This window comes from Papio anubis, chromosome 1 (genome assembly GCF_008728515.1).
Source record: "Papio anubis isolate 15944 chromosome 1, Panubis1.0, whole genome shotgun sequence".
Lineage (NCBI taxonomy): Eukaryota > Metazoa > Chordata > Mammalia > Primates > Cercopithecidae > Papio > Papio anubis.
In genome coordinates this window covers 214,060,966-214,075,174 of record NC_044976.1, presented here as the reverse complement: position 1 = coordinate 214,075,174, position 14,209 = coordinate 214,060,966, and the positions used below count along the sequence as shown (strand labels likewise).

The following is a 14,209-nucleotide window of genomic DNA, read 5'->3' as shown; positions in this document are numbered from 1 at the left end:
ATGGTAAGACAGTGAAACAGCCTTATTACTGATATAGAGAAAGTTTGAATGGTCTGGACAGATAATCAAACCAGCCACAACATTCCTTAAACCAAAGCCTAATTTAGAGCAAGGTCCTAGCTCTCTTCAATTCTAGAAGGCTGAGAGAAGTGAAGAAGCTGCAGAAGGAAGGTTTGAAGCTAGAAGAGGTTGATTTATGAGGTTTAAGGAAAGAAGCCATCTGCAAAACATAAAATTACATGGCGAAGCAGCAGGTGCTGATGGAGAGGCTGCAGCAATGATCCAGAAGATCTAGCTAAGATGACTGATGAAGGTGGCTACCTTCCACAACAGATTTTCAGTGTGGATGAAGCAGACTTCTGTTGGAAGAAGATGCCATCTAGGACTTTCTTTTTTTGTTTTTGTTTTTTTTTTGAGGTGGAATTTTGCTCTTGTTGCCCAGGCTGGAGTGCAGTGGCGTGATCTTGGCTCACTGCAACCTCCACCTCCTGGGTTCAAGCGAGTCTCCTGCCTCAGCCTCCCAGGTAGCTGGGATTACAGGTGCCTACCACCACACCTGGCTAATTTTGTATTTTTAGTAGAGATATGGTTTCACAATGTTGGTCAGGCTGGTCTCGAACTCCTGACCTCAGGCGATCACCCACCTCAGCCTCCCAAAGTGCTGGGATTACAGGTGTGAGCCACCATGCCTGGCCTCACCTAGAACTTTCACAGCTAGAGAAGAGAAATCAGTACCTGGCTTCAGAGCTTCAAAGGATAAGCTGACTTTCTTGTTAGGGGCTAATGTAGCTGATGATTTTAAGTTAAAGCCAGCACTCATTTACCATTCCAAAAATTCTAGGGCCCTTCAGAAGTATGGTAAGTCTACTCTGCTTGTGCTCTTTAAGTGGAATAACAAAGCCTGGATGACAGCATGTCTGTTTACAGAATGCTTTACTCACTATTTTAAGCCCACTGTTGAGACCTACTCTCAGAAAAAAAAAAAAAAAGATTCCTCTCAAAACATTACTACTTGGCTGGGCATGGTGACTCACACCTGTAATCCCAGTACTTTGGGAGGCTGAGGCAGGAGGATTGCTTGAGCCCAGGAGTTTGAAACCAGATTGGGCAACAGAACCAGATCCTCTCTCTTATTTTAAAAAGTTAAAAAAAAAAAATAGGCCGGGCGTGGTGGCTCATACCTGTAATCCCAGCACTTTGGAAGGCCAAGGCGGGTGGATCACAAGGTCAAGAGATCGAGACCATCCTGGCCAACATGGTGAAACCTCGTCTCTACTAAAAATACAAAAATTAGCTGGGTGTGGTGGCATATGCCTGTAGTCCTAGTTACTCGGGAGGCTGAGGCAGGAGAATCGCTTGAACCCTGGAGGTGGAGGTTGCAGTGAGCCGAGATCGCGCCACTGTACTCCAGCCTGGCAACAGAGCGAGACTCTGTCTAAAAAAAAATAATAATAATAAAAATAACCCCCCAAAAAACAAAATATTATTACTCATCAGCAATGCACCTGGTCACCCAAGAGCTCAGATGGAGATGTTCAAGGAGATCAATGTTGTTTTCATGCCTATCATGCCTACTAACACAATATTCATTCCGCAGCCCATGATCAATGAGTAAGTTTGACTTCCAAGTCTTACTATTTAAGAATTACATCTCATAAGTCTATAGCTGCCATGGATAGTAAATCCTCTGATGTATCTGGACAAAATCAATTGAAAACCTGGAAAGTATTCACCATTCTAGATGCCACCGAGAACATTCATGATCATGGGAGAAGGTAAAAATATCAACATTAGCAGGAGTTTGGAAGAAGTTGACTCTAACCCTCATGATGGCTTTGAGGGACTCAAGACTTCAGTGGAGGAAATCACTGCAGATGTGGCAAAAATAGCAAGAGAGGTAGAATTAGAAGTGGGGTCTGAAGATGGAACTGAATTGCCACAATGTCATGATGAAACTTGAATGGATGATAGTGCTTTGCTTCTCATAAATGAGCAAAGAAAGTGGTTTCTTTCTTTTTTTTCTTTTTCTTTGATGGACTCTTGCTCTGTCGCCTAGGCCAGAGTGCAATGGCGCAATCTCGGCTCACTGCAACCTCCACCTCCCGGGTTCAAGCGATTCTCCTGCCTCAGCCTCCCAAGTAGGTAGGGTTACAGGCGCCCACCACCAAACCTGGCTAATTTTTGGTATTTTTAGCAGAGATGGATTTTCGCCATTCAGGCTGGTCTCGAACTCCTGACTTCAAGTGATCCACCTGCCTGTGCCTCCCAAAGTGCTAGGATTACAGGCGTGAGCCACCGCGCCCAGCGGTGCTTTCTTGAGATCAGATCTACTCCTGGTGAAGTTGCTGTAAATACTGTTGAAATAACAAAGTGTTTATCATATTACATACGTTTAGTTGATAAAGCAGTGGCAAGATTTGAGAGGACTGACTGCAGTTTTGAAAGTTCCACTGTGTGTAAAGTGCTGCCAAACAGCATGGCGTGCTACATTGAAATCTCTCATGAAAGGAATGGTTGCAGCAAAGTTCACTGTTGCCTTATTTTAAGAAACTGCCACAGCCACCCCAACCTTCAGCAACCACCACCCCAATTAGTCAGCATCCATCAACACTGAGGCAAGACCTTCCACCAACAAAAAGATTATGACTTGCTAAAAGTGCAGATGATTGTTGGTATTTTTTAGCAATAAAGTATTTTTAAAATTAAGCTAGTTATATATTTTTTACACAATGTGCAATGCTGTTGCACACTTAATAGGCTACAGTATAGTGTAAACATAAGATTTGTACGCATTGGGAAACCAAAAAATTCACATGACTCGCTTTACTGTGGGGGTCTGGAACTAAACCTACAGTATCTCTGGGGTGTGCCTATATTTGGCAGTGGCAGCAACAACCAAAGCCTTCTGTGTGTGTGAATCCAGAGGTATCAGACAGCCATCTGGTGACAGGTTGATTATGGCATGGAGGGGACAGTGATTTATTCTTTCTGTGACAATTCTGGGATTTGAATTTGCCTTTTCTACAAAGCCTCTGCCTGCAACACCACACAGGGATATAACGAGCGTCATGTGTATTTTCATGTTATCCCCACAAGATTGCTTCTAGCCAAGGAACTCATTTTATAGCAAAAGAAGGCAGCGAGGTGGTGGCTCACACCTGTAATCCTAGCACTCTGGGAGGCCAAGGTGGGCAGATCACCCGAGGTCAGGAGTTCGAGACCAGCCTGGCCAGCATGGCAAAACCTCATCTATACTAAAAATATAAAAATTAAACAGGTGTGGTGGTGGGTGCCTGTAGTCTCAGCTACTTGGGAGGCTGAGGCATGAGAATAGCTTGAATCTGGGAGGTGGAGGTTGCAGTGAACTGAAATCATGGCACTGCACTGCACTTCAGCCTGGGTGACAGAGCAAGACTCAGTCTCAAAAAAAAAAAAAAAAAGAAAAAAAAAATAAGGCAAAGGGCTGATACACATGTAATTCACTGGCCTCACAGAATAGTAGCATGGACTTTTAAGGCTGCTATTTATTATGAGGGTAACCATAATTACTGGCTACCTAGGACAGTTTTGGTATTACACCTGCTGCTTGGGTGTAAATGTTAATAAAGCTTTATTTTACTCGCAGAAGTGCTCTGGTATGGATGATTATATTGTAAAGCTGTGAAGCTAGCAGGAAAGGTTATCTGTGAGGTTGGGGAATTCTCTTTCAATGAAGTAAATACTTTCGTCAGTGAGTAAGATTTTGAGGTGTTTCTCCCACAGCCAGAATATGGGAATCTAAGAACCAAGTGATGGAACTGGGAGTGGAATTTCACGATTTCACTTATGGCCCCAGGAATGTACAGATAGGGATTGCTAAGAGCTCAGATTCCTTAGTAGTGAAAATTGACAGCCTGGCCAACATGGTGAAACCCTGTCTCTACTAAAAATACAAAAATTAGCCAGGCGTGTTGGCACATGTCTGTAATCCCAGCTACTTAGGAGGCTGAAGCAGGAGAATCTCTTGAACCCGGGAGGTGGAGGTTGCAGTGAACTGAGATCACGCCACTGCACTCCAGCCTGGGTGACAGAGTGAGACCCTGTCTCAAAACAAAACAAACAAAAAACAAAAACAAAAAAAACCACACACACACAGAAAATTAAGGTTATTCTACTAGGAAATAAACCTGAAATACTGGCTAAAGACATAGTGAACATAGATTAGAAAATGGAGAAAATAAAAAATACTAACTATAGCTTCATGATCACATGTAGATACTAGGAATACAGTATCTGTACTTATTTTCTACCTAGCTGTCATCTATTTGAACTGATCTTTCTTTCTCCCATTTCCCCTGCTCTTTTATGTAAGGTGTGTTGGTAGTGGTAAACTCTGCCACCATAAAGGCCACAGGGTACAGAATAGGAAGGCAGGATCATGACAAAATTAAAGGAGGCCTGTGTATCATTCAGACTTTGGACTTGGGGCTAGCTGTGAGACTTCAGTTTGTTCTCTTTTGGGGGGCTAATAAGTACATTTGTGACTATGTAGGGTTAATGACACTATGGTAGGTGGAGATATTTGGAAGTTGAAGTTTTTTGGAAAAGTAAATGAGGATGTGGACTGTCGAGGACATTTGTTCTTTCCATTGACTAATTTTCTTTTCGTGAATGTCGTCTTTTGTTTAATCTGTGTATTGAGGTTTTAGTTAAGTTGATTATATTTTTTGTTTTTAGAAATTTTCTCTGTTTCTTTCCAGGTCTTCTGGTCAGCTTGGATAGTTTCTTCTTTCATTGTACTTTCAGAGCTCTCTTGTAAATACACTTCAGCATTTAAGCTTACATATTTTGTATTCTGTATGTAATAAACCCAATATTGGAAGCTTTGTAGGTTGGTTTTGTGGATTGTTGTTTCTGTTGACCCTTGTTCATGATTTCTTCTTCTCTTATGTTTTGTTGGTTGGTGCTTTTCCTTTGGGAATTTTCTGAGGCTTGAGCTTAAAGCACAGTCCTCCAGAGGGGGGGTATACATTTGCTTCTGCTGAGCATATTGGAGGCACTCATAGGCTGGGGCCACTTTAAATTTGTGGCTAGATTATTCTTTTTAGACAGTCAGCTAATATGAAATCCAGGCTTAAATCTATTCAGTGTACATTTGTAGTTAAAACTCTTAGGGAATAATTTTATTTTATTTTTTTAAATCTGGAGCCAGGATTGATTCAGGCATGTATTCTTGCCATCTTCCCTAAGGATTCTGCCCTTCAAAGCCTTAGGTTCTTTGATCTACTCTCCATCTCTGCTAGGGCCCCACACTTGTTCTCCTTTCTCCTACATGTTGCCTTGTGATCCAGGTCACTAGGGATACGCAGATAACCCTAGGGAGGATAGAGCGTCTTTAGATAACTCCAATAGGATGTAATGAATTTGCACTTTTTCGGAATTTCTGGCCTACAAATAATTCCCTCAGTTTCCCATCCATGTGGCCATGCATTTAAAAGGTGTATGTGTGTTAAATGTACTGTGCAGGAAAGGCTTTCCCTGAACACTGTATCTGTCATATTGTAAGAAATATAATGCTATTTATATTTTTTAGATTCTAGCCTGAATTGTAGCCTATAAAATGATGTTCTTTCACTTGTTAAAATTTTATTTTTGGTTCACCATAAGATTATTGTCACTTATAGTGTCTCCCTAGGCACTGGGAGAGAATGTGTGTGCTCTGCAGGCATTGTAAGATGCGGCAGATCCTCCCCACTACCCACTCAACGTGCTTCTATTCTGAAGTGAATGAGAGATGGGAAACTGGAATCTTCCCTTTTCATAGTTGGTCTTAGTTCTGCTGAGCCTTTCACATGTGAACATCTTACACAACAAAGATGATTCTAGTGTTAAAAGACAAACAGCACCCATTTTTTCTACCACATGGCTTAAAATGTGGATCAAGTATTTCAACTGGGACAAAACAAAAGATCTGTTGAAATGTTGGTGGAACTACTGGCTCTACTGGACTCACTGAGAGATGCTATTTCAGTTTCTAGCATGACACCGTTTATAAGAAATCAAAAGTAATTTTGGCCACATACAATATTATCCTTACAAACTGACTTTAGATCCTAATTCCTAGATAAGCCAAGACTCCACTTTACTTATCTCTTGACTTGGGTTAATTAATAATTTTATTCACATTCTCCACTTGCTTATCTATTTTATGACTACTTGATCTATCAAATTCTGAGAAAGATATATTAAAGTCTCCTAATAAAACTGTGTTTTTGTCATATTCTTACCCTGTTTCTAATAGTTTTAGTCTCATGTATTGTCTGGCTTTTTGTTGGGTACATAAAATTCATGAATATTTTATCTTCCTTATGGATGATACCTCATATCACTATAAAATATCAGTTTTTTAGACCCATTTAATGTCTCCTGTTGTCAGTGCACCTGTAGGCATCCTCTTACCTTCCAACTTTCTAGATGAGAATTAGGCATAATACTTGTTCCCCCATCCCCAAACCAGGAGGCCCATGTTAGTTTCCCTGAGTAGTTTTCTGAAGCCCCCTCTTACTTGTGGGGAAGCATTCTTGTCCCCATGGCATTCGGAAAAGTCTCCTAGAAGAAATCCTCTCTGTTAGCCTTTCTTATGAACTCCCAGCCTTCTTTCGAAGGTGCCTTTGAATAGCTTAGAGGCTAATAGTGGAAATAACCAGTTTTGAGACACCCTCTTTTCAAATCCTGCATTGATAATCATGATTTTAGAACATGTTTGGGACATCTCTGTTAGTGACAGTCACCTTTAAATATCCTGTTTTACTGCATTTTTAAAAATTACCTTTCTATTTTTGTCTTCATTTTTCTTTTATTTGAATAACTCACTGGTCTGCCCCTTCCTCATCACCCCAAATTCCTTAACAGTGGGTGTCCCCTAAAGCCCTTCCATTCTCTATTTATAATCAGTCAGCTAACTTATGTACACTCCTTGAATCCCCATAGAAGGTACCCACATCTGTATTGTTAACTTTTTATCATCAGCTCTTCCTTTCCACTCCGGGCTGAGATTAGAAATCTTAACTGTTGATAGGACATCTTCACCTAGATATCTCACTGTCCTCTCAAATTCAAAGTCAGAACTCTTATCTCAACACCTCACCCAAAGTAAAACCACCCCATTACCTATTGTGGTCAAAGGAAATACCATTATTTTAATCACCTGGTCTAGAAAACATGAAACTATATCGAGTACTTTTTTACTTGCCACGTTATGTTGATATAATCTCTCGCCATCAGACTCTTTTTTCCCTTCTTTCCATTCTTACTGCCACTAGGCCTTCCTTTGACCTCTTTCCTTGTTAATGTCACTCTTCTCCATTATCCATGTAGAGTTTATTTTTACTTTAATTTTAATTTTATTTTTTTGAGAGGGAGTTTCACTCTTGTTGCCCAGCCTGGAGTGCAATGGCGCAATCTCAGCTCACCGCAACCTCTGGCTCCCGGGCTCAAGCAATTCTCCTGCCTCAGCCTTCCGAGTAGCTGGGATTATAGGCATGCGCCACCACGCCCGGCTAATTTTGTATTTTAGTGGAAACGGGGTTTCTCCTTGTTGGTCAAGCTAGTCTCAAATTCCCAACCTCAGGTGATCCTCCCGCCTCAGCCTCCCAGAGTGCTGGGATTACAGATGTGAGCCACCGCGCCTGGCCTGTTTTTCTTCCGTACCATTCTTTATGCTATTCTCAGGCTAATTTCCCTTGAACTATGCTTTCATCACACCGCTTTCCTTGTGAAGACACTAATGAAGGTCTCTAGGACATGGGCTGAAATTTACTTAAACATTATGAATTGTTGTAAGTTTGTCTCCGTCCTTTGTTTTCTACCTTCCTCATTCAGGGCACTTTTTGCCTTCCTTTGTGACTCCACAAGCCATAGACAATATGCTAACCTTTTGCTAACATGTAGCTGCATTCCGTTATCAGTGTGATTTCTTTCACTGGAAGCCTCTGTCCCAGTCTTCTGGCAACGTAAATTCTACTGATGTTCTGTGTTCCCCAGAAAGTTTTCTTTTACTGCTCAAAAGAGCATTAATCTTTCCCATCTCTGAATTACTATTGTGCCTGTCAATAATGCAAATAATTATATTTGAAAAATATCTCCTGTATTTTGCTCTGATTTAACTTTTCTTGGCTTTTATGTGTACCCCTCCCCCCACTCCTCCTTCTCCAGGCAGCTTAATTGTAAATACCTTGAAGGATGAGACTGTGCTTATATTTGGATCTTTCATGGCAACTGAACCCAGGAAAGTCCTCAGAATGTAACTGTAAATTGATTAATTTAATTAACACTTAACATAAAATCTTCTACCCACATAGAATGTTTCATGCGATTGCTACAAAATGAAAAAGCAAATATGTAAATAACAAGAATAACAATGATTGAATGTATAGGATGCATCAAATTAAAAAAATGAAGATTTCATTTTGAAGAACTAATGCTAACACTATTACAGTAACACATATATTCACCTATAGTTTGGATCCAGGATCTTCACACGAAATACATACATTCCAGAATGGCCCAGGGGCCAAAATATATGGTTGCCATTAGAACTGTTGATAATCTCGTATGGTTGATTTAAGTCTCCTGGTTTTCCCATAGCATAAGAAAAACAGTGTATATAGTTCTGAACAAGAAACAAAGACAAAAATTTTAAGGTCATTTTATGACTCTGATAAGCAAAATTATAGTCTCATTTATCTTGAAAACTTATTTAGAGATGTAATGGCTATTCCCTTCTATTTTACCACTGTAGTGCTCTATATAGCCTTTTAAGAGTTACACTGGGTTAAAATTTGATAAAAAGTGATGCTTAGTGAAAGCAAATGTATTTATAAACAATTAAATTAGAGTGTTGAGAATATGTAAGCATATTATTTTTCTAAATCAACAAAATACAAAATGCTCCAAAGATGCTTAAGTGGGAACAGAAACGATTTCGATCACAAGGTACAGACACAACAGTCAAGATCGTACATCCTTGGGTTTTTATCTTCCCCTAGGATCTTCATTTAGCCCCATTACCATTACCATGTCTTTCTATGGGTCTCAAGATACAAACTCTCTCCTGCCTGCCTTTTAAAAAACACAGATGAAACAAGCCTGTATTTTTAAAGGTTACTCTGTTAAAACAAACGCAATGAAAGCAAATGATTATTAAAACTTGCAGATACCTGATCTTACTATTACATGGCATTGCTTCTGGGTTCTTTTAGATCCTGTATGTTTTCACACCCTACTTAAAGGACTCTTCCTTTACCATTCTTGCTCTCTGAAAGCTTCTCATCTGAAGGAAACAGGAAGCCTTACAAGGTCATTACTTTGGATGTGTCTGAGCTTTTGTCTATCAACATCCTTCAAGGTTGCATGGTTTGGATGCATCCCTCAAAGCTCACGTGTTGGAAACTTGATCCCAAAAGTTGAGATGAGAAGTGAGGTCTAACGGGGCCAACCAGGGGTTTGGATCACAGGGGCGCTACCTTCATCAATGAGTTAATGCCGTTATCGTGGAGTGGGCTGCTTATAAAAGGATGAGTTCAGCCCGCCTTGCCTGGCCTCTCACTCGCCCTCACCCTCTCTCTCCTTTTGCCTTCTGCCATCTGATGATGCAGCAGGAAGGCCCTCACCAGATGCCAGCTCCTTGATCTTGGACTTCCCACCCTCCAGAATCATGAACCAATCAATTTCTATTTTTATAGATTGCCCAGCCTCTGACATTCTGTTATAGCAGTACAACATGTACTAAGACAATGGTATTTTTCTTTTTTCTACATATCTTGAAACATTCCTCCTTCACGAACAACTTTCTAGTCAGTAGAGCTTTGTGATGAATCAGCTCTTGCACAGTCTCAAAGAGACTTCCTCATGGCAACTCCGTGGATGAAAATGTTATCATGATTAGATGGCAATAATGGTAAGCTCTAGAGGGAAGCTTACTGCATACTGCTATATCCTCAGTCTGGCACACGGTAGTCAAGATACATTTATTGAATTAATGTGTGTTTTGTTTTGTTTTTAGGGATGGAGTCTCGCTCTGTCACCCAGGCTGGAGTTCAGTGGCATGATCACAGCTCACGGAAGCTTCGATCTCCCAGGCTCAAGCAATCTTCCTGCCTCAGCCTCCCTAGAAGCTGGGACTATAGGCATGTGCCACCAAGCTTGGCTAATTTTTTTACCTTTTTTTTTTTTTTTTTTTAAAGGAGATGGGCGTCTCACTATGTTGCCCAGATTTCTCTCAAACTTCTGGACTTAAGCAATCCTCCCACCTCAGCCTCCCAAAGTGCTGGGATTACAGGTATGAGCCACAATACTTGGCCTGAAATTTTTGAAAACTGTTTTATTCAGATGTGAGGTACAATTCTGATTATGCTTGCCCTTACTTACCTGGATATCATGAAATGTGAGGATACAGACATATCCTACATACTATTACTTCCATTCCAATAATCAATTACAGTCGTGTACTGCATAGCAATGTTTCGGTCACTGACAGAACACATATACAATAGTGGTCCCATAAGATTACAATGGAGCTGAAAAATTCCTATTGCACAAATACTTACCATTTCCTGACATTATTCAGTATAGTAATGTGCTGTTCATGTTTGCAGCCTGGGAGCAACAGGCTCTATCATAGCCTAGTTATATAGTAGGCTACACTGCCTATGTTTGTGTAAGTACCCTCTATGATGTTTGCATAATGACAGAATTGCCTAACGAAGCATTTCTCAGAACATGTTCCCATTGTTAAGTGATGTATGACTGTATTCTTCATTTATTCTAGGAGATGAAATAGTCATCAAAGTCTGTAGCTAATTTCACAGTATAACTTTAATTAAAGAATTCCAGTAGCACCTCTTCCTGAGAGCAATGTTTGTGGATATTTGTCTTTTTTTTTTCTGTCTGTCCAGAGTCCATCATCATTTTTAATAGAATGCTGATTCCTCTTGGATATCATCAGAGTGAGGGTAATTCCAAGTCCCCACCTTTCATTCCAGAAGCTGACAGGCACAGATTCTTTTGCTCCCAACCCCAGGACATAACTGAGGTGGTGGCAGGGCAACTCTACCAATCCAAGTTATCTCCCAGGAATATGAATTAATAATGAGGGCTACAACAATGAGAGGAATGTTTAGAGGTCGTTCATCAGGGTGCCAGTGCCCCAGCCAGGCTGAAGGACAATTGTTGGGAGTAATAAAATTTTAGGCTAAAATGCATTCCAGAAAAAAATGTAACATGTTACATGACTGAGTTCAGAGTAATATGCATAGGCCATCAAGATGAGGAGGAGTTTTACATGCATATATTACATGGTAAAAATGGAAATAAAAAATTAATTAAAAAAAAAAAAGATCAGGAGGAGAAGTTGGCTTACCATTTATATTCTGGTAACCACAAGTATGAGTAGAGCCAAAAACCCAGTCTGACTAAATGGATTAGAAGGCCCACTTGATACTCGGCTGTGTGTACGCCCCTGGCTGGTTGCCTTGGCTGTGGGTTCCCTCCTCGGGTTAATGAAACTGTGATGTGAAAGAGCAGAGGAAGTAAATAGTAACCAGGGACAGGGAACACATGTGTCCAGCTCTACTTTGACAGACCTCTGGGAAAAGTCTGGAAGATATTTGTATAAAAAGCAAAGGAGGAGATCACCAGATGGACAGAGTTTTGTTGTGCGTAGAGTTGTATGGACCTGTACTGTCAAGGAATTTTCGGAGAAAACAGACTTGCCATAGATCCTTTGGCTTCAGTTAGAGTCATTATAAAGAATCTAAATGTGTTGCATGCCCATGTTGCCATACCTGCCCCGTCTGTGGCATCTTTCCGGGAAGGAAACCCCCAGGCAGCAGGGGAGGGACTCAGGAGACTGACTCACGTGCAGGGTGGTGCCAGCTGCAGAAGCTCCAGGAACACAGCTTGAGCAACCTGTGCTGAGCTGAGGAGGCTTTCACTGTGTGTTAGTTTGTTTTCTGTTGCTTATAACAGAATACTTGAAACGGAGTGATTTATAAGGAAAAGGAATTCATGCCTTTCCAAGGAGGCTGAGAAGTCCAAGGTTGAAGGGTTGCATCTGAGGGCCATCTTCCTAGTGGGGACTCTGCACAGTCCCAAAGTGTCACAGGACATCACATGGCAAGGGGGCGGAGCATGACAGCTCAGGTCTCTCTTCCTGTTCTTATAAAGCTGCCAGTCCCACTCCCATGAAACCCACGAATCCATTATCCCGTTAATCCATGAATCTGTGAATGGATTAATCCACATTTGGGGGTTCTGCCTTCATCATCCAATCACCTCTTCAAGGCTCCCCCTCTCAATGCTGCCACATTGGAGATGGAATTTTCACATGAGTTTTGGAAGGGACAAAAATTCAAAACACACTACCAGAACTGACTAATCATCCAGGGAAGGATTTTTGAAGGATTCTTGTGTATAGGCCACTGCATCCTTCGTTTGATAAAAGGCCAGCTTCAGGAGTGGGAACTTAGGAACAGAAGCCTCAATGGACACAGACCAGGACTAGTTATTCTAAGGGGAGAGATAAAGGCTGAATAATTCCTTCTCACTGAAAATTCCTCTATTTCCCTTCTTAGCAGGTCATTTTATTTTATGTAGGTGAATTATTCTATAATTACATTTTAATCATAAGCGGCATCCCTAAAACTCTTGATTATATTTAATTTGAAAATATTACTATATGTCTCGATAAACTCCAAAAATCATTTTGACATTGCTTTTTGAAAAATCTGTTTTTTCTAGCATTTCTTGCCTTTGTCTACCTTTCTGCCATTGTGGTCTGTAGCACTTTTATGAAACAATATGTTGGGTTAATGAAAAATAAGTAAAAGACTCATTTTTTAATGTATCCCCACTTGAAAATATAAAATACCTTATATTTTTTGGTGAAGCGTTCTTCCAGGTCAAAAATAAACTGTGAAACTTGTCTTACCAAGTTAGTTAATACATAGGTCCATGAACTTAATTGGAAAAGGACGTGGTATATTCCAAATATGTTCAGACGCTGTGCATATATCATACAACAAAGCATTGCTAGCAAAGACTTAATAGCCTTGTGTCATTATGTATTTTTGTATATAGACACGCAGGAATATTTATATTGTTTCCTATTTCGTTATTTCCTAATGTGAATGATGATACCTGCTGACTCTTGCTTCTTTTTCTGTGTCGCTGCCAGAAAGATATCACTGCCTGATATTTCCTGTTACATTATTAAAACTCCCCCGTCCCTTGCCATTATTGTTTTTTCCCCCTTCTTTTTTCATGTGAAAGCCCTCTTGATCAAACCACCCAGCCTCTTAGAAAACAAATCTCCTGGCTGGGCGCGGTGGCTCATGCCTGTAAATCCCAGCACCACTTTGGGAGGCTAAGGCGGGTGGATCACCTGAGGTCAGGAGTTCGAGACCAGCCTGGCCAACACGGTGAAACCCTGACTCTACTAAAAATACAAAATTAGCCAGGCGTGGTGGCACGTCCCTGTAATCCCGGCTACTTGGGAGGCTGAGGCAGGAGAACTGCTTGAACCTGGGAGGTGGAGGTTGCAGTGAGCTGAGATTGTGCCATTGCACTCTAACCTGGGCAATAAGAGTGAAACTCTGTCTCAAAAAAAAAAAAAAAAAAAGGAAAAGAAAAAACAAATCTCCCCTAGCCTCATGCATTATACTCCATTTTTAGCCTTTTTAGCCAAGGACTTCCCTGTCTAGTATCTTCAGCCACTTGGAGAAACTCAAATCCGATTCTGTATTGTGTGGATGTAGACAAGCAGTCAGTACCCATATTCTCCCTTTCCTTCTCAACCTCCAACCTTACCAGGAGAACCTGTGAAAATGCCACTTTTGCTTATGAGTCCTTCAGTGTTTTCCCTAAGAATGTACAGTCCCCAGAGCTACTTCCCTGATTTTTTTTTTTTTTAAATGTAGGCGTCATTCATCCTTCTAGAATCAGAAGGACTATGTAGCAATCAGTGTGGCTCCAATGACCGGAAGGCTTTCTATTTCGTTGCAGGTATATGTTTCAGGAAGAAAGCAGCCCTGATTGCCATGTTGAGTTAAGATACAACGTAATAATGACACCCGTCAGTGAGAGTAGCCTTATTCACGAGGACATAACTGGTCTTTGCAGGTACCTGCTTTCTGTTCTATTCGGACTTCAGACTGAATTCACCCTTTCAGTG

At 40.9% G+C, this 14,209-nt stretch overlaps 1 protein-coding gene and 1 long non-coding RNA gene across 18 annotated transcripts in view; one reads left to right on the top strand and one right to left on the bottom strand.

The window, feature by feature from the left end:
- CATSPERE (catsper channel auxiliary subunit epsilon) overlaps nt 1-14,209 on the bottom strand; it is a 181,845-nt gene that overhangs the window by 15,272 nt on the left and 152,364 nt on the right. For 15 of the 17 annotated variants that reach the window (XM_021931885.2, XM_021931887.2, XM_031660035.1 and 12 more), the window contains one exon: nt 8,493-8,650. The exons of the other annotated variants lie outside the window; for them this stretch is intronic. In XM_021931885.2, the coding sequence (XP_021787577.1) occupies nt 8,493-8,650 (158 nt within the window). The remainder of the gene's footprint in view (nt 1-8,492; nt 8,651-14,209) is intronic. 17 annotated transcript variants of the gene reach the window in all.
- LOC110742033 overlaps nt 1-14,209 on the top strand; it is a 56,171-nt gene that overhangs the window by 24,656 nt on the left and 17,306 nt on the right. The window contains exon 2 of the long non-coding RNA XR_002519226.2: nt 14,041-14,157. This is a non-coding gene — a long non-coding RNA (uncharacterized LOC110742033). The remainder of the gene's footprint in view (nt 1-14,040; nt 14,158-14,209) is intronic.